The sequence below is a fragment of the Podarcis erhardii genome (genome assembly GCF_964252035.2).
Source record: "Podarcis erhardii genome assembly, chromosome: 3".
Lineage (NCBI taxonomy): Eukaryota > Metazoa > Chordata > Lepidosauria > Squamata > Lacertidae > Podarcis > Podarcis erhardii.
This window is the reverse complement of record NC_138507.1, coordinates 5,961,826-5,982,207: the sequence shown is the minus strand read 5'-3', so window position 1 is coordinate 5,982,207 and position 20,382 is coordinate 5,961,826. Positions and strand designations below refer to the sequence as shown.

Below are 20,382 nucleotides of genomic sequence, written 5' to 3'. Positions count from 1 at the left end.
TGCAGTGGTCACCCTGGGAGGGTACCAGAGTATAGATGACTGTAGCTTATGAAAGGTGTTCCAAGATACCAGAGCCTCAATAAACAGCTAGGAGCACCCCCAACAGTGCTTCTCTCTTGTCTGTTTATTGACCCTCATCCAGTCCATTAGCAAGCTAGGTTCCTGGTTCAGAATGCCCACTGCTTCACCTGGATTGGATGGAAAAATGTGAAGCTAGTTGTAATCTATATATTGTTGACACTTAGCCCAGGTGCCCTAACCTGTAGTTTCATTTAGATGTTAAATAAGACTCCAATTCAGTGGATGATGTCCAAAGACAAGATAGAGCCCTATGGAACACAATGACACTCGTGCCAGTGTGTGGAACAATAGTCACCTAACATCACCTTGTGGAACCAGCTGACCAGGTTCTACAACTAGCAGTTCCCATCTGGACAGCCTTGTAATTTTTTTGAAGAAACTTAAGGATCTTTAACCTTTTTCAGTACCTTCACAAAAGTGTAGTTCCAGGTAACCATGGAGTTTAGTTTTAAATTTGTACTTTACGTACAAGCATTACAGTGGTGCCCCGCAAGACGAACACCTCGCAAGACGGAAAACCCGCTAGACGAAAGGGTTTTCCGTTTTGGAGGCGCTTTGCAAAACGAATTTCCCTATGGGCTTGCTTCGCAAGACGAAATGTCTTGCGAGTTCCTGCGGGTTTTCCCCCTTTCCCCCCCTTTTCCTAAGCCGCTAAGCCGCTTATCAGCTGATCCGCTAAAAGCCGCTAATAGCGCTAATCTGCTAAGTTGTCAATGGGCTTGCTTCACAAGACAAAAAAACCGCTATACGAAGAGCCTCACAGAACGGATTAATTTCGTCTTGCGAGGCACCACTGTGTTTATACAGTGGTACTTCGGGCTGAGTACTTAATTCGTTCCAGAGGTCCGTTCTTAACCTGAAACTGTTCTTAACATGAAGCACCACTTGAGCTAATGGGGCCTCCCACGCTGCTGCGGCACAATTTCTGTTCTCATCCTGAAGCAAAGTTCTTAACCTGAAGCACTATTTCTGGGTTAGCGGAGTGTGTAACCTGAAGCGTATGTAACCCGAGGTACCACTGTACGGGTCTCTCTCTCTCTCTCTCTCTCTCTCTCTCTCTCTCTCACACACACACACACACACACACACACACGGGTGTGAAATTTCCCTAGTTTGTGATAGAAATAGAACAAAGTGTATTATGAACCAACAGTTTCAATTGCTATGTGCCATACTATAGTAGATTTAATTATGGTTTTCTCTTTTCAGTGACTATTTATTCAAGCTGCTTCTGATTGGAGACTCTGGTGTTGGAAAATCTTGCCTTCTGCTTAGGTTTGCAGTAAGTTGTCATGCCTCTTCAACTTTTTGTTAACGATTAACCTTAAAAACTGACTGTAATGCAAAAATGAATGTGTTCCAGGTTTCCTGTTTTTTCTTTCCTACTGGCTAATCATAATCAAAAGAAAATACCAATTTACAGTCACATGAAAAGGAGTTCTCCTTGTATGGGTGCAGTTACCCTTCAAATTCAAATGGGTTCTTCTAGCAGGTAGAACTGAAGTTTAGTTTTTTAGTTGCATATACACCTGAAAACTTGCATATTGTTGAATTCTCCTTGCTGTGCAATTATGCCAAGCTCATTTGCATGATTGGTTCAGATGCCAGCTGATGAGTGAAAAGAATTCCTGCTTGATAAGCTTCCTTCCTTTGGCAGCTTGAATGGAGAGCTATCAAAACATAGGATCTTTGAACATGCTGCTATATGATCTTTGCAATTACCACATGATAACTGTAGGCCATATTGAGAACTAATCCTATGATTTGTAATATTTGTAGAATACGAAACACAAGCAGGTTGAACTCTTAGCTTAATCTTATGCGCAATTAAATTGAAAGTAAATTGCGTGGAGTTCAATAGGACAGTTGAATGGAGTTCCAAGTATACTTGGAATAAGTATGCTAAGGTTTGCAGCTGTGAGTTGTGCCTAATTTTGCATAAGACAATGAAGTTCTACATTTAGTTTATAACTCAGGGAGGAACATTGTGGTGGTTGTCTTTCTTATTCTTTCCTTCACTAAATCTAATAATAATATAATAATTTATTATTTATACCCCGCCCATCTGGCTGGGTTTCCCCAGCCACTCTGGGTGGCTTCCAACAAAATACTAAAATACAATAACGTATCTAAGACTTGGCAGCAGGGGAGAATCGGTAGGCCAGAATCTTGAGCATGCCTGATGCTTTTCACTTTGAAAAGCAGGCTCCATGCTACATCACAAACTGCTTTGAAAGTCCTTTATTTCTTATCTTAAGAGTCAACAACTCTTAATTCACAAGTTAATGAAGATTTTATTGGTATCATCATGATCCAAAAACATTAAAGGTAAAGGGACCCCTGACCGTTAAGTCCAGTCGTGGGCGATTCGGGTTGCGGCGCTCATCTTGCTTTACTGGCCGAGTGAGCCGGCGTACATCTTCCAGGTCATGGGGCCAGCATGATTAAGCTGCTTCTGGCGAAACCAGAGCAGCACACAGAAACACTGTTTCCCTTCCTGCCGTATTTATCTACTTGCACTTTGACGTTCTTTCAGATTGCTAGGTAGGCAGGAGCTGGGACCAAGCTGGGACCAAGCAACGGGAGCTCACCCCATCACAGGGATTCAAACCGCCAGCCTTCTGATTGGCAAGTCCTAGGCTCTGTGGTTTAGACCACAGCGCCGCCTGCGTCCAAAAACATAGTCGAACACAAAAGCTGTTTGGGTACAATAGACTCCACAGTGTTAGCCCAGTGAGGAATTTATGTTATTGGGAAGCCCTAGAGGCAAAACCAGAAAAAATGTGTGAGCAAAATACTGGACTTATAACCCAGAAGAAGAACAAAACAGAAACAAATAATGTCTAGAGGATATATTTGCTTCATAGTAATATAATGAAAAGGATGTCCATTGTATCTCAATAATCCCAACAGTTTAATAGTTTTTTCTTAAAACAACAATATCAGAACAAGTAAATAGTAAGTAAGTAAATATCTGCACAATAAGAGATAAAACCAACCTGGAGCAGAAAGAACCTCTTTGGGTAAAACCACTCCTAGGGCCCAGCGAACTCATGCAGTGCATTATAATGGTTTTTTGTGTAATTGGGAATTCCCAGGAAAAATAACATCTTACAAAGGCTGAGCCCAAACTTTTCATGTAGAGCAAATAGCTCTATATAGCATGTGAGTAAATTATAATTGAATAATAAACTGATTAATATAAACTGCGGACAGTATTTAACTAAATAATTATGTGACTCCCTCTCTTCCCCCTGCATGTGCCCTATGCCATCCCTTAATTTGCAGAGGTATGATGAAAACCCCAGAACAGATGGGAGGAAGGAGTTTCCTTGTACAATTCCACTTGTGCAATAACTTAGTTGAATCCCACCCAATATTTTGGGGTTGGTAATGGGGAATGCATGGTTCAATGGAAAACCACACACCATATTGATAATTGATGCTTTTCTGTTTGAGCATGCCTTTTCTCGCTCCTTTTCTGTCCCTGACAGAATTACTTGAATCAGCCCTTACTGTGACACCAGGCAGATAGTGGTTTACGGTTTCCTCACCCATTGCATTATTGAAATATATATTGCAATAGTTGTGACTGTGGCCAAACTTTGAGTGCAAGTCGTGTCTGAAGTGAGCCATGACACCTTACCTTTGCTGGTGTGCATATAGTTGCATCACTTTTTACGCAAGGTGAGAGTACAGGCTGGTATAACGGCTTCAGCTGCACCCTTTCCAGAACCTTGACTTGTCTTGATTGTGGTTTTGCCTTTGTAGGACACAGTGCTGCTGATTTGTAAATGGTGATATTCTTTTCTCTTCTCTTCTCCCATTTAGGATGATACGTACACAGAAAGCTACATCAGCACAATTGGCGTGGACTTTAAAATCAGAACTATAGAGTTAGATGGGAAAACAATCAAACTTCAGATAGTAAGTATCCCCCGTTCTGCTTGCTGAGTCTAATCTAGTTCATGGAAGGAATTCAACATTGTGCCAGTATGATTGTCCCTTCAGTGCAATCTCTCCTATGTGCTGTTCTGGGGGGGGGGGGGCACACACCCCCAGTGCCGATTTGGGACAGGGGGCGGGTGAAGAGAAGGGGTCAGCCCTGTACCACTATTAGGATTTATTGTGCAACTGCTTAGTTGAATCCAGCCCCATTTGTTAATTTCTGTAGTGCTATAAAATGGTTAAATATTAGAAGTAGGAGCTGAATGAATGGTCCAAGTGCTTTACTGCTGCTAATCAGATAGTTTGGGGAATTGTGATTTTTTACCCATGTTTAATTAAAATGCAGTCTGGTGATTTCAAGTCAAGTGTTGTTGTTGTTGTTGTTGTTGTTGTTGTTGTTGTTGTTGTTGTTATTATTATTGCAACGTTTGGCCTTACAATTCGTTCCCGTTGATATGGTTCCTGCTCCAGTTTTAAAACTGGAAACTTGTTTGGTTTCTGACTTAAGTTCCTGCTGCTATGTTTTGACTCCCTGAAGCAAAATAACCTGCTTTTGTCTGTGCTGGGGAGGAGTAGGAAACCTTGTGCAGAAGCCAACAATGAACTCTTATAGGCTCTTTTCCAGGGAAGACTTTTCATTTCAATCATCTTGACTGCTGTTTGTATTCTCTGCAAAGCAAGGCGATACTTCTAAATTAAACAATTGGCAAACTACAAGTCTGGGAAATCTGGTGTATCTTAATGTGCTAAATGCAAAGAGACTTCTGCAATGCTGCAGTTAACAAGCTCCATTAACCCTGAACACAGTGAAAACCAAGTGCAATTGTGACACTTTGGGAGCAGCAAACTAAGGAAAACACAGTAAGATTCAGAGCAGGGGTGGGGAACCTGGACCCTCCAGATATTGCCGGACCCCTGGACCTGCGGCCATGCTGGCTAAGGCTGATGGCAGTTGGAATTACGGTAATTTGGAAGGACACAGGTTCCTTACTCTTCTTGGAGAGCTTATATCCTTGGGCAATATCAGAGATGACTTAATAGGGCAGAATAATTTGGTCGTGAGATTGCACGTGGTTATGGCTGTGTTATTTGCATAAGGTTCTACTCTATTTCTTTACTGAAGCTAATTTTCATATGTTATCTAATGCATTTCCCTGCTATAGCCCATTAAGAGCCTGTTCATGTTAAGCCAACTATCTGTCAGTGGTTTGTATTGTTTGCAAATTTGTATTTCTTGTGGTATGCCACCCCTTTTTCCAGCTACGCTTTCTAATTGGGGTAGGGGAAATGCTTGTGTTGGACACCTCAGGTGCACAGTGGACTAAACTCAAGGTTCTGCAATCCTCTTACGTAGAATCAAAGTCTGTCAAAATATTTGATACAGTGAGATAAGATTCTGTATCTGAAATGGTTAAGGGTTAAGGCTGGGGTTAGCTGTGAAAGGCTATGCACAAAACAGTAATAGGGCTGTAGTGTCCCAGGGTAGATTTGGTTTAAATCAAATTGATTTAAATCACTAGTCAGTAAGAATCGATTTAAATCACTTTTTTTATAGAAAGACTCATTCTTGCTGGTATAATCTTAATATTTACAACCAGATGAAGATTTCATTTTTGGAATAATAAATTTTCAGAGTAGTTTTTAGTTATATAAAAAAATACTGATTTGGTTATACTATTAGAAATACGTAGACAGATAATTATGAAATTATTGTGAGGTTTAATAAATTAACTGTTTATATTTGGACAACTTTTCTGCTATGTTTTATTGGAAGGAGAAAAATAATCATTTCCTTAATAACAACTTAAATCATTTCTTTAAGTATAACAATAACATTAAAGCATATGTTTCCATGTTTGTTAACAGATGTGGTTAAACATTAAAAAACAAAAAACAAAAAAACCTTAAACTGAGTTTTAGCACACATGAAAAACTTAAAACTTCTGTATTTCCACCACCAACCATCCCTTTAGATTTGCTTCTACATTCAGGTGCCTATTCTGTACAGTTAAGTGTTAGTGCAGTTGCTGGGACCCACTGGGAGTGGAAAGAGGTTGCCAGCTCTGAAGAGCCTTCAGCACTTGCCTCAAGCCTGAGTCACACAGACATGCAACTGACTTGCATAATTATTACACAAAGATCCCAAGACTTGCGGAGTATTCTGCTCACAAGGTTGCACTTTTATTTTTACTGCTTCACACTTAGCTACTTGTGCAGATCTATTCCACTCCAAACAATCTATTCATTGAACCTCTTGGAACTTAGCATTTAAGAGGTAAGGGGTTGATTCTGTGTATATAAATTTGCAGAGGAACAATGGGATTAAGGTTTTCCCCTCAACTCTGTATATTTATTTTATAACATTTTTTCCTGTGAAGAAAAGGCATGTTATCTCTGCAGACACAAATTCACACTTTTGAAAACTGCAAAAACAAGCATCTGTGATAATACCCTCCTTAGAAAAACTGCCCCAAATAATCTTACAGAAACCTCTGGAAGATCATGATGTTGTGATGGATTAATGGAATTCATTTACCCAAAAAATTAAACATTTCATATAAAGCCTCATGCTACATAATTGAAAACAAATCTTTATTTCCTGATGAATAGCCTTTGGACTATAATGTAACTTAAATAGAAAATTATCTTTAGAAAGATTTTTCCTTCAAAAGCATTTTATTTTTATAAATCCAATTTAAATTAAAAAATCTGATTTATTTATTTTATTAAAAAACTTTGATTTTTATCCACCCTGAGTGTCCCTAAGATAGTGGATAAATAGCTGAAAAGGTATATGCAAGCAGGTTTAGGAAGAAATTTAGGTTGCTTAAAGAAGCTGTAAATCTCCTGAACACTTGGAATGGTAAAGTTGGAAGGGACTCGCTGAGGGTCATCTAGTCCAACCCTTCAATGCAGGAATCTCAAGCATCTATGACAGATGGCCATCTAATTTCTGCTTTAAAATCTCCATTGAAAAACGTCCACCACCTCTGAGGGAGTCCGTTTCACTGTTGAAATTCTTACTGTCAGAAATTTCTTCCTGGTGTTTCATTGAAATCTCCTTTCTTGTAACTTTAATCCATTTGTATGGGAAGCAGAAGCCTATTTGATAATGTGTGATCAAAATTGGACACTTAATTCCACATATGACACAGGCTGGAGTGTTTTAGTGGCACTTCCAGTCATAGGACTGGCTATATGGCATAAGCAGACCTGCATTGCTCCACAGCTGGGCAGAGCAGCAACAAACCATGGTTTATATATGTACTGAAATGCATGATAGTGGTGCAGTCTTGTGTTGTTCTTTGTATTCATGGTCTGTCCATAGCTGACGTAGAATTTAAAAGGACTTTCTCAAGTTAGGTTCTGCATGACTTTTGGTGACACTGAGAATGGAACTTTCAAATTCTGAGAACCTTTGGCTATAAATGGGGAAGGGGCGAACCAGGTGCAGTGTTAGAAAAGCTATTCACCACACGGTGCCTGGAACCTGGGTTTCAGTCACAAAAATAAAAGGGCTAGTCACTATTCCTCCCCCCCCTCCAAAAAACCGTGATAGCACTTTCTATTTGTTTGTTTGTTTTTGTGGTTTTTTTTGAAACGCATGATCTAATACACAATTCACATCAGAGGGAGAGAGAGAAAAGAGTTGCAAATACACACACAGAGGTGTGAACAACTGCTGAGCTGACCTCTTCGGGTTTAATGTGTTGGATTGGGCTGGAATCACGAGAAAATTGTGTCTGGTAGAGAAACACACGCAGCCCCAACCCAGAAGCAGCCCCCCCCCCCCCGCTGCAACTTCATGCATACTTATTTGGGAGGGGGGCCGTCCACTGTCCCTCAGACCTTGTGGGGGGCTGGGCTACATTTTGGGGAAAATAATAATGAACACATTCCTGTGCCCCATAAATAACCCAGAGATGCATTTTAAATAAAAGGACACATTCTGGTCATGTAAAAAACCCTGATTCGTGGACTGTCCGCGGGCCGGATTGAGAATGTGATTGGGCTGCATCCAGCCCCCAGGCCTTAGTTTGCTTACCCATGATCTAAACCAGGGGTCTGCAACCTTTAAGACAAAAAGAGCCACTTGGACCCATTTCCGAAGAAAAAAAACCTGTGAGCCGCAAAACTCGTCATTATAAAAATAACTTTTTTGTCACTTTTTTATTATTATTTCTTTGTTTGACCCCTCAGAATTACTCCTCCTCATAGAAATAGACGTTAAATTAACAAGTTACCTTTTTTTGTGTGTGTGTGTTCTTCACTCCCCTTCAAAACAGTGACCAGCGTACATGCCCCCTTTCAATGCAGCGACCAGCAATGTAGCGGGCGGGCGGGAAGGTGACGTCGGGACAGTGTGTGACTAACGCACGCACCGCCCCCATGCGACGTCACAGCCAGTACAGCGCCCGCCACAGTGGGGAGTGTCGGGGCGCACAATGCGCCTCCTCTCCTCGCTAGTATCCGCCCCGGAGCCGCGGCAAAGGTGTAAAAGAGCCACATGTGGCTCCAGAGCTGCGGGTTGCAGACCCCTGATCTAAACCAACATATAAGGCACTTTCCCCTCTCTGTGCTGCCTGGGGAACTCTCTCCTCCAGTGGGCTCACCTTTCCTCCCCTGCCCCTCTCAGCATAGTAGTCAAATGAATCTGGGAAACTGTTCTTAATTTTACTTTGGAGTCTGCGCCCTCAGCCGGAGAAACTCAGTGGCTTACTCAAGAGTCGGGTGAGCAGAGCTCGAGGCTGCAGAAGGGAGAGCGGAGGGAAAGGGAGGAATGGAAAATAGGAGAAGGCAGTGGCTGCAAGAACACTCCTGCTGCCTTGTGGGGTGAGGGGGTGGCAGGGTTGGGTTGAGCCAGGGGCTCCTCCCCATTCACAGCGGGGGGGGGGGGGGGGCTTCAGGTGGCAGCCACAAACGGCTCTTCAGCAGCAACCTCAGGGCAGTTTTTTCTTTGCTGCGTCTCCCACCACAGCTAGGGTGCAAAATATGGCGCCCGGCCGTCTGCACGCCTTTGCAAAGGCCCAGCTGCCAGTCGTGAAATGTGACTGGCGCCTGGCTAATTTTGAACACTGACCAGGTGCCGTTCCAGTAATTTGAGGGGTGGAAATACAAATCGGGGAGGTGAGGAGGAGAGAGCTTACCTTTCTGGCAGTGGCGTAGCGTGGGGGGTGCAGGGGGGGCCAGCCGCACCGGGCGCAACATTTGGGGGGGCGCACTCGCAGCTCTCTGCCCCTACCTGGCTCACTCGCAGCTCTCTGCCCCTACCTGGCTCACTCTCTCTTTCTCACAGTGCTGGCTGTGCGAATCCGATCTGAGCTGCCGAGTCGCCGCCCACTGTGGAGGGGGAGGGTGCCAGGCGTGCGGTGCGGTGCGGAGCGGAGAGAGAGCGAGGGAGGGACTATCTGGGGGAGGGACAGTGCAGCGGCCACCCAGCGCAGCGCTGAGCGCGGGAGAGAACCACACCCGACCAGCCCAGGCAGCAGCAAGAAGAAGCTGGCAGCGGAGGCAGGTTAGGGGTTAGGGGCGCAAATTACTTGCCTTGCCCCGGGTTAGGGGGCGCAAATTACTTGCCTTGCCCTGGGTGCTGACAACCCACGCTACGCCGCTGCTTTCTGGTGGTAGCATTTTTCCTTTAAACTGTGAAAGTAGGCTGCAGCAAACGCCATGTCACTGACTGTCTCCTGGGGTCTGTCACTTTTGCCTCGTATCCTTTTGGGGGAGATGGCAGGCATCAGGACTTCTCCTGCTTTTTAAGGTCTTAAATAATCATCGTGCAACTTCTGTAAAGATAAGCCTGGCTCATGTGACCCTCCAAATTTGCAATCTCTGCTTGATGCATTGAATGTGGGAAATCGAAATTCTATAGAACACTTCAAGAGCAAAGGCTCTTGAAGTGAGATTTCACATTTCATCCGTCCTTTGTGCTCCATGGCACAGCAGTGACCATCTAAAAGCCTTTGCACTTTCAAGACCAGTGCAGCTCTCCAAAAACCGAGGACCTTAAATATGTAAAAAGCTTCTGAATTGTAATTCACTGAAGTTAGTAGTACAACGGCTGCCAGACCAGGGAAATTACCATGTTGCTGCTCCACATCACTGTGCTGTTTATTTCTGAGCTTCTTGGCTGCTAATTGAAGACGCATGATGGCAGGGCTGCTGCTAACCCTCACTGTTGAGGGTTTGATCCTTCACTCTTTAAAGCCAGGTGCTATTTAGAGAGGGGCATGCTGGGGTGGGGAAATGTACTGAGGGTCCTTGAATAGTCACGTTTTACAGTTGACACACCTTGCCTTAACGTATGGCAGTATCTTTCAGTTTCACTTCAGTAGTGTAAAGGTGTCGTCTTTTTTTGTGGCAGGTACTTCAGAGCAGTCCATAAAGGATCACTGAAAGAATTTACAGAGTTCCTTTTAACTTTCCCTATTTCCCCTTTTCTCTATTGGAATAGAGTGAGCTGCTTCTCTGAACAGATGCCATCTTCTAAGTTCTCTTTTGCTTTTTTGTAGTGGGATACGGCAGGCCAAGAGAGATTTCGAACTATCACTTCTAGTTACTACAGAGGAGCTCATGGCATCATAGTTGTGTATGATGTTACAGATCAGGTAAGCACTTGGCCTTTGTCTTGCCTTTGAGGAAATAGTGTCTAAAAGCTTGTTTATGGTTTCTGAGCAAACCATGGGGAAATGTAAACTTTGTACATAGGTGTCAAAAGCCTGTGTGCAGAGAGGAGGCTCATATAAAGTGGGAGTTCTACCCTCTGAGCCTCCTGCTCCACTTTTCCTGGCAGTCTTTCAATTATTCCTTCCTAGGTGACCAGAAAGGTGTCTGTTTTAGAGTTTACACACACACACCGAATTGCTTTAAATGCAGCTTATTTACATTGCTATTGTGGATCTCTGAAGGAAAGATCTTGCGATTGACAAGGTCCTTTTCCTTGGCTGCAGCCACAGGAAAAAGTGATGGAGCTAAGAACAGTGTGTTTTAAGTACAGTGGTGCCCCGCAAGACGAACGCCTCGCAAGACGGAAAACCCGCTAGACGAAAGGGTTTTCCGTTTTGGAGGCGCTTCGCTAAACGAATTTCTCTATGGGGTTGCTTCGCAAGACGAAAAAATCTTGCAAGTTCCCGCGGGTTTTTTCCCGCTCCCCCCCCCTTTCCTAAGCCGCTTATCAGCTGTTCCGCTGATAAGCCGCTTAACAGCTGATCGCTAAAAGCCGCTAGACCACTAATAGCACTAATCCGCTAAGCTGTCAATGGGCTTGCTTCGCAAGACGAAAAAACCACTAGACGAAGAGAATCGCGGAACGGATTCTTTTCGTCTTGCGAGGCACCACTGTACCTTAGTCCAAAAATCTGTCCAGTTTAAAAAAAAATAATTGCTGGGGTGAGCTTTAAGCTAGTTTATAGCAACTTTTCAAGTTCTCTCGTACACTTGTACAAGATAAAGGCAATATTTAACATACACCTCCTTATGTTCCAGGAGTCTTTCAATAATGTAAAACAGTGGCTTCAAGAAATAGATCGTTATGCCAGTGAAAATGTTAACAAGTTGTTGGTAGGGAACAAGTGTGATCTGACCACAAAGAAAGTAGTAGACTATACAACAGCAAAGGTATGTCAACTGATTTTACAATTTTTTTTTAAATAATTGCAACAGTTCTGACTTTGGATATGGGCTAAGGTGGTGTAGGGCTGGGCAATATCTGGTTTTCAACATTGTGCTATATCACCAGCTAAATGTCATGATATAACAATATATATGACAATGTCTGAAATAAGAATGAAGGAGGGGAAGGTGAGGAGGGGAAAGCCGTTGATTCCTGGATGTGAACTTCACACCAGTTTTGGACAATGCATTGCCCAGCCCTAGCCAAGAACGTTGTTCTCCTGCAGCACTTCCTTGCATTTTCTTTGGGGGGAGGAAGTTTTTTGCACTTTTTAAAACTCCCCAGGAATGTACCAAAAACATAACCATGAACAAGTGAAAGGAGAACTTCACACCCCAGGGATACCCTTGTTTTTAAAGTGTTCAGTGTCTACTTTAAATTTTTTAGAAGTGCTATTCACGAAATTAAAAAGACAATATTGCCCTTTAGTTAGAGCAACAGTTGTGTAATGATTGGCAGTTGCTCCGTGTGTGTGTGTGTGTGTGTGTGTGTGTGTGTAAAAATGCCCAGTTGTTTAGTCACTCATTGAATGGGACGGGGGGAATCAATCATTGCCCGCCCAGCTGAAAACTCAACCATTTCTTGGCTGGGGGGTGGGGGTGAAATTTAAGGCACTTAAGGGCCTGGAGTCAAGCTATTTCCAAGTTGGCCAGTTTCAACCGGAAATAGCAGTGGACTTAAAGAAGTCCACTGGGGCTACTAGGATATAAGTTGTAAGCTAGGAAATTAGGGCCAGGGGAGAGAATCTTTTCCAAGCCTGACTCCTCCTAAACCTCGTTTTGCCTAGAAGCAGGTTTGCAGTTGCAACTAAAGAATAGGAGATCAACAAGTGGTAGGGAGAGTGGAAGGGAATTATCTTTTTTAAAAAAACAGAGGGAGAAAGTTTCTTGCAGAAGAATCGCAACATAGAGGCTTTGGCAAGCACAGTCCCACCTCCCTCTGCAAGGTCTCATGAACCAGATCCACGGTCATGATTTCCTCCACTGTCCCTGAGGACAATTTTGGTTTCTGCATCCCTCCTCTCCAGTTCCCTCTAGGAACAATTTCCATTGCAAGAGATCCATTGCATGACAGAGCAATGATAAGGACAGCCTCCAAAGAGAGATTACAATTGGCTGTGCTTAATTCCACTCCTTTTTCCTTCTTCCCTGGACAACAGGGTGCAGAGCTGCTTTAGAGCTGGCTAGCAGCCCTTTACATGGCAGTAAAATGCTTTAAAAAGGTAAAGGCACCCCTGACCATTAGGTCCAGTTGTGACTGACTCTGGGGTTGCGGCGCTCATCTCACTTTATTGGCCGAGGGAGCCGGCGTACAGCTTCCGGGTCATGTGGCCAGCATGACTAAGCCGCTTGTGGCGAAGCAGAGCAGCGCACGGAAACGGTGTTTACCTTCCCGCCGGAGCGGGACCTACTTACTCTGCAGTAAAGGACTACATTGCCAGCTGATAGCACACTCCTTGCAAGCACGGAGGCATTTAGCAGCAAGGAGTTCAGCAACTGCTTCCACCCCTCGTGAGCAGAGTATTGCATGGCCAAAAAATTATCAAACCTTTATCACGATCAGGACATTTAAGTTGGTTTTCAGCAATGTATCAATAAATCACACAGTCCTAGGACCAATGAATCAAGATATGTAAAATGTACCTAGGATACAAGTAAAAGGATGGTGTTGACTTCGGTAGTAAGGCATTAATATACACCTGACTTGCTCGTGTACAGTGGCAAAATGCAGAGCTACTTTATTTTCCTCCCAAGTTTTGGACAGCATAAATAACACTGATATGCTTTACCTACAGGAATTTGCAGATTCCCTTGGGATTCCTTTTTTGGAAACCAGTGCAAAGAATGCAACAAATGTAGAACAGTCTTTCATGACCATGGCTGCTGAGATCAAAAAACGGATGGGCCCTGGAGCTACAGCAGGTGGCGCAGAGAAGTCCAATGTTAAAATTCAGAGCACTCCCGTCAAGCAGTCCAGTGGAGGTTGCTGCTAAAACTCTCCTCCCCATTTGCAATGAATCTGAAACCTGAACCCAACTGAAAAAAATGCCTGAATTGTACTGTATGTAGCTGCACTACAACAGATTCTTATCGTCTCCACAAAGGTCAGAGATTGTAAATGGTCAATACTGACTTTTTTATTCCCCCGATTCAATAAAGCTAACTTCATTTTCAGAAATATGTTAAACCTTTTGTGTGCTGGTTTATAAATGCGTGTAATCCTTGTTGCTTTTTCTTATACCAGATCATTTCCTGTGGTTGGCTAAACTTGGAATATATTATTTTGTTCTGATCATATTGGCATGTTTAGATGTCAGGTTTAGTCTTCTGAAGATGAAGTATAGCCTTTTTTGTATCCAACAGCACAACTGTGTCTTGTCACTTTTCCATGCATAAAGTTCAGTAAGACAAATGTTCTATGTAAGATCTGATTTGCTAGTTCCTTGTAGAGTTGTAAACGGAGAGATTACAATCTGTCTTTGATCCAAAGAACTGCACTAATTGGTTCTGTGCGCCCAAGGCAGGTTTGGATTCTACTTGTACCTCTCCCAGACAAACTTTTTTTTTTTTTTTTTAAACTGAGGCATGTTTCATTGGGGGTGGGGGGTGGCTGCCCCTGAAAGGAAAGTCGCAGATTTCCATTGGCAATGCCTTAGACCTTGGGCAATCCTAAAGTAGCTCTTTGGATCCAAGATGCTGATTTTTCTTAATACTCTGCATATAATTTGTGGCTGCAGAACATTGTAATTTGTTGCACAATATGTAACAAACTGAAGAAATGTTTAATAAATATTGTACTTATTGGAAGTAATATCAAACTGTATGGTGATTAAGTATTGTCTTAATTCTTATGGCAAAGCGGAAAGGCTTGCATTGTGCCCCAAATGTACCTTTTTATGTGCAGTAATGGCACTTTAGAACCTTTTCCTGGACCATACCTTCCCAGCCGAACAAATAACTAGCAAGTATGGCTTTAAATGACTAAAAGTTGCCATGGTGTTTCTGGCGTGTAAGCTATACTTGGAACACAAAATCTTATAACATTGTTTATAGAATCATAATCACTCTAAATGTACCATATTCTCCCCCTCCCTGCTCCTAAGTGTCTAGATCTTTCTAAATGATTTCATTTAGAAATACCTTGTGTCTCTTGCTCTGTCATAGAAGAGGAAAGCAGTATTTTCCTAATATATGAATGACTTCAAACTAACAAGGTGATGTTAAAATCTGATGTTATGTCTTTTCTAAATAATGTTACTTCCATTCTCTCACAATCAAATACTGTTGACTTTAATAAAACTTAGTGCAATTTATTGGTTGGCTTGGTTATGCACAAGGAAGCTGGAGTGGTGGGAACTGGTTATCAAGCAAATAACCAGATGACTAATGTAACTTTGTGCAGCAAGAAGACTCTAAAATGTAAGTCTGAGCAAAAAGTCAAAACTTGATTTATTGCTACAGCGACCACGTCTTGTACAGAGAAACTAATCCATTAGTGCCTGTTATCTGGGTTTTAAAGTTACCAACTTGATTAAATAATCTCTCTTTTAAAAGAGATTAAAACTGCCATTAAGGCTTTTTTGCAAGAAAACAACCAGATGTGACTGCAAAATATGCCAGTTAGATATGTTGAGAGGCAAGTGTATTAGCAAATCACTAAAATGATTACTCATCCCAATATTGGGATAAACGTGATTTGCATCCACAACTGGAATACATAGTACCTTAAGTCTTCATACTGTTGTCAGAAGATTGAAATTACTGAAACTTTGAATATGCTCTTGAACTTCACAATAAAGTGTACTTCATAATGAGATGTGCTTAGTGGATCAATTCCTAACATGCTTTGAGGGCAATAGTGTACTGTTTTGATCAAAATGGTTCTTACGTAGAAGATATCCAGCTAGAATACTTTGTGTTCATGGAATTTTGGTTATTCTGAAGCTACTTCTGAAAGTTTATAAAGTGAATTCATTGAGCACAATCATTTAAATTCATTTCTGAAGTGCAGAAAACATCTAGGATGCAAATAGGTTCTGGAATAAAAGTGTACGAAATCTATATACCCATTGTACTCAAATAACCTCTGGTTAACAAACTTGTAATCTGATTGCCTACTTGATTCCTCCTCGTGTGCAGAGTTAATTCAGGTTCTAGCAGGTTTAACACCGAGAACCAGGCTATTGAAGTTAAGACCCTGGCAAAGGGGAGAGCAGAGAGCAGATCTTGCTGATGAACACATTTTGACAACTGGGCGCTTAGCCAGTTTTACATGGTTAATGTAGGCACCATACTTTATTAGTATAACAGAGGACCCTTCTGTGCCTATTTGCTGAAGTTAAGCACCCGGTTAATCTTGGCAAGTTCTAACCATTATCCTGAAAACACAAAGAGCTGTGTAAATTACGTCCTGTTAGTTGTAGGGCAGGTCCTCCTTAGTATTTGAGTAGTGAAGAATCTGCTGGATCAAACCAATGGCCCATCTACTGCAGCCTCCTGTTCTCATAGTGGCCAACCAAGCCTGTGGAAACCCTGTAAGCAGGAAGTGAGTGCCACACTTGAGATGCCCAACTCTGACAGTGGGGGTAGAACAGTCACTGTGAGAAGCAGAAAAGGCTAATCTAATCCAAGCTGTTGGCCATCACTGTCTCCTCTGATGCACGTTCTATCGCCTCACTGCTCTCTGTGAAGCAGTAATTTATCCGCATTACTAGGATGAAGGCAAAACAGCACTGTGGTTTGGGCACTCAAACATGTGACAAAATACCAAGAGTTTACTTGCACTATGAAACTCCCATGTGTCAGTCATGAGAGCATTTTTCTCAGAAGCAGCAGAAATGTAACGAGATGATAGGTTCTCATTTCCGTTACTTGTTTATATTTTAAGTTCTTGCCCCCAGCAGGAACTTGGAAGTTTCAAAAAGTGCTATGACTACAGCTTCAGGGAGTTCAAATCCACAGGACAGTTTGGGTTGCAAGACATAGAACTGAGTAACTGGGATGTCTTGTTATTCCTGAAGCATGTTCATAAAGCAACAATAGCAGGTTAGCTTGAGTGTACATACCCACACGTCACTGCTGTTTCCTGTTTTGTCTCCCAGTTGAAGAACGGCAATAACAAAATGATCTCCCATTTACAAATTATACTGCCGAAATGAAAAAAGCTGGTGGGGGGAGAAGGTAAGCAGGAATGGGTTTTTGTATGGAAGGACTGGTACTGAGACAGTATGCCACCCTTGGTTCTTTGTAAGCAAATCTCTTTTGCACTGGGCTCTAGTCAAGTTGAGCTCACAACAGCCACAGTTCAACATACTGGGATCATTCAGTTTAAAGGTTCCAATTGCTAAATGTGGGTGCCTTCTATCATGTCACCTTCAGAACAGTGGTATCAGACAACTAAAACCTGTCTTGCTGAAGAGCATTATAGCAGGAGTTGAATGGGAAGCCTGTAAAAAGCACATTATTTTAAAGCTGCAATGATGCAGCTAGGATCTAGGTTAGAAAATAGGCAAAGATTAAACTACTCGCAACAGCTATCACCGTAGTGGTAACTGAAGTGGCATAGTTGAAAACAGCAGGAAAAGTTTCAATTCATACAGCCTATTTAGGGCCTTGGTCTCATCTTGTTTTCATTTTATTCCCCATGATTGAGGAGAGAAGCAAATACGAGGAAAGGCACAGTTACTGCATTTAAGATGCAAACTGGTTTACTCAACCCAATGTTTTCCTGCAAGCCAGAAATAAACTGGTTTGGAATCTTATTTTTTGGCACATGTGTTGAGCAAACTAGTTACTGAAAAACAGGTCGTTTAATTTTGCATGGATAGCTTATGCAGTGAGTCTTGCTACGATGGGGGGGAAAATATGCAGCCTTGCTTCAGCCAAATGTGCATGAGCAGCCAGTTATCCAATTTTGGGGGATGTATTTTAAATATTCAAAATTCTTATTTTGATGTTTGGCAGTAAGGATTCTTAAACTCAACTTCGGTAGCAAAACTGTTTACCTCATCGAATAAGATCATACACAGTACTAAACTATGGGAACAAGTCTTGGATTTGGGCACACATCTACTGGCACAGCTACTGTTTTAAACTGCAATTAGTTTCCAGACTGAGACAAACCAGGTTTAGTTTTAACAAGGCAAATTCAAAGCATAATCCAGAGTTTGGCAAAACTGCACTTCCCTGCTTAGACTTAAACTATACTGTAGCTGAAAATGGAAGCAAATACAAGGAGGCAGCAGAGGTCTGCAGTCTCATTCCTCTTATGAAATGAGGCCATTAGCAAACCACATAGCAATTCTTCAAAAGAGCTATAAGGATAAGTTCTCTGTACTCCAAAGAAAATCAGCAGCTCTTAAACAGCAGTTTGCTAGAGAACCTCTACCAATGATTAACCAAAGAACAAACCAGCCATGGCACTATTCCTTTAAAAAGCATCAGGTGGTTATCCATGTCTTCTTAGAGATCACACTGTGTGACAGGGAGATGGCAGGTGTACTGAAATCACACATTGCCAGTGCTTTCTTTAATATATATGGTGATAAAATTCTTTTATTTGAAATGAAGTTACATGTAAACAAACGAACCATATTTCGAAGGAAAACCCAAGTACATTAAAGGACCAGGCACTGGAGACTTCTAATTGTTCACTTGAACAACGATAACATAAAAAAGGGCATCCAACTTTAGAGGCGGTTCATCATTAAGTCAATGACCACACCAACATCTGTGGGCGCTGTATCCAGCATACTCCCAATGGGCGCCAGAGATGGAGCCAGTTGCTGTAACACCTGAACTTGGAAACAAATCTTGGTGACGCTGCAAGAGGTCTTCAAGACGCTGCAAGAAGCTTCCAGGCTTCAAGCACACTGTCGAGAGCACTTTAATATTTCCTCGAACTCCTTACTGAAGCAGCTCTTTCATTCAGGGAAAGAAGGCCTGTGAAATTCCACACAGACGCATTATCTGAAATAAAGTAATATGCAAGTTAACAAATGCGTCCTGTCTTTTTTCCATTGTGGACTTCAAACGAAATACACTTAGGATGAGCTTCACTTCAGCAAGGTTGCTACGTCAAATGCCTTTAGACTACACACTGAAAATTGCTCAGGGTACCAAGCATTCATTTGCTCTATGGGATTTAAATAACTTTTAAAAAATTGGGGGGGGGGGTTAGTATGCTTTTATTTGCAACCAAAAGTTCCTCAGGATATAAAGTGGCTGGAGAAACCCAGAGCGGCTGGGAAACTCGGGCAGATGGGTGGGGAATAGATGATGATGATGATGCCTCAGTTACATTGCAAAGTAGCCCTCTTAAGTTACATGGCTCCCGTTGCTCGGTCCCTGCTCCTGCCAACCTAGCAGTTTGAAAGCACGTCAAAGTGCAAGTAGATAAATAGGTACCACTCCGGCAGGAAGGTAAACGGCATTTCCGTGTGCTGCTTTGCCAGAAGTGGCTTCGTCATGCTGGCCACATGACCCGGAAGCTGTACGCCGGCTCCCTCGGGCAATAAAGCGAGATGAGCGCCGCAACCCCAGAGTTGTCCACGACTGGACTTAATGGTCAGGGGTCCCTTTACCTTACAGGCACAGATAAACTTCAACCTAAGCTCTACATTTCTAGAAGGCCACTGTTAATACTGCCACTTTCAACCCGTCATAAATCTTTTTAAAAGCCAATGGCCAGGAAGGTGCTATTCAGACAATGCAGGCTTGATTTCCCAATTGTTGTCTGCATTTTACTATTAGTGACTATGATTGCTATGATAGTTTAAATTAAACCACTGGCTGAAAGCAAGGAGCAACAAAACTAGAGTGTGTGTGCTCTCGTTTGAAGGATGGGATCCTTATACCCTTTAGCACAGAGGCAGCTGAACTCCTTAACAGTGCTGTTCTGTATCATGTCTGATCAAAGTAAGTTCAGCTAAATTCAGTGGGACTTTCTCTGCGGAAACTGGGTACAGGATTGCAGCCTTAATGATTCACCTAAAGATGGCAGGTTAAAAAAGAACAAAGGCTCCTGAACTTTTAATTCTTGTGTTGGAGAGGTAGTTTCAAGAGATGCAGATTGTCATGCAAATTCACTCTTCTTGACAGCCATTAACAGTGCAGAAGCCCTGTCCCTTATTTAACAAAGCCACTCTATCCACACAGAGCAGGGACAAAAAGAGGAATAAAAGGGCCAATGGAGGTCCCTTCAGGTGCAAAGTGCTAGACCTTGGCTCCAAAATTCCCATTAGGAGCAGAGGAAACTGCTTTGCACAGAATCAGATCATTGGCCCACCCAGCCCAGTTGAGACCAGCCGGCAGGAAGGAGTCTTTCCCAGTCATAAGAAGCGAAGGACAACCTGCAGGGGTGTGGCAGTGGGGGCAGGGAGGGGGCCTGGGTCTGTGGGGGGGGGAAGGGGACTTTTGCCTACAGTGGCAAAATATCCCGGGCTGCCCCTGCAGACCACCCTTTCCACCTTAATTCATTATAACCTTTAGGATTTTCTTAAAGCGTTTATACGCTTATATCCACCCCAGGAAAACTGGGTGCATCTGCCCAAGTTGCCGGAATTTCTAGTGGTTTACGAAAAGCTCAAGATGAGCGTCAATTCATAAGAGGGTGCAAGTTTACTATTTAAGGAACTTCAGTTACAGATAGGTAGCCGTGTTGGTCTGCCATGGTCAAAACAA

General features: G+C 42.7%; 3 protein-coding genes across 4 annotated transcripts in view; 1 reads left to right on the top strand and 2 right to left on the bottom strand.

Moving 5' to 3' along the window:
* Positions 1–15,515, top strand: part of RAB1A (RAB1A, member RAS oncogene family) — a 26,651-nt gene extending 11,136 nt beyond the window's left edge. Inside the window, exons 2-6 of the mRNA XM_081855752.1 lie at positions 1,291–1,363; positions 3,913–4,008; positions 10,542–10,637; positions 11,515–11,646; positions 13,497–15,515. Of these exons, the coding sequence (XP_081711878.1) occupies positions 1,291–1,363; positions 3,913–4,008; positions 10,542–10,637; positions 11,515–11,646; positions 13,497–13,694 (595 nt within the window). The 3' untranslated portion in view covers positions 13,695–15,515. The remainder of the gene's footprint in view (positions 1–1,290; positions 1,364–3,912; positions 4,009–10,541; positions 10,638–11,514; positions 11,647–13,496) is intronic.
* The window catches only part of SLC1A4 (solute carrier family 1 member 4), a gene marked incomplete at its 5' end in the record, with an annotated part of 278,141 nt that overhangs the window by 193,400 nt on the left and 64,359 nt on the right, over positions 1–20,382 (bottom strand). The gene's annotated exons all lie outside the window — the stretch shown is intronic.
* Positions 14,413–20,382, bottom strand: part of CEP68 (centrosomal protein 68) — a 19,803-nt gene continuing 13,833 nt past the window's right edge. The window contains exon 7 of the mRNA XM_081855527.1: positions 14,413–18,669. Within this exon, the coding sequence (XP_081711653.1) occupies positions 18,666–18,669 (4 nt within the window). The 3' untranslated portion in view covers positions 14,413–18,665. The remainder of the gene's footprint in view (positions 18,670–20,382) is intronic.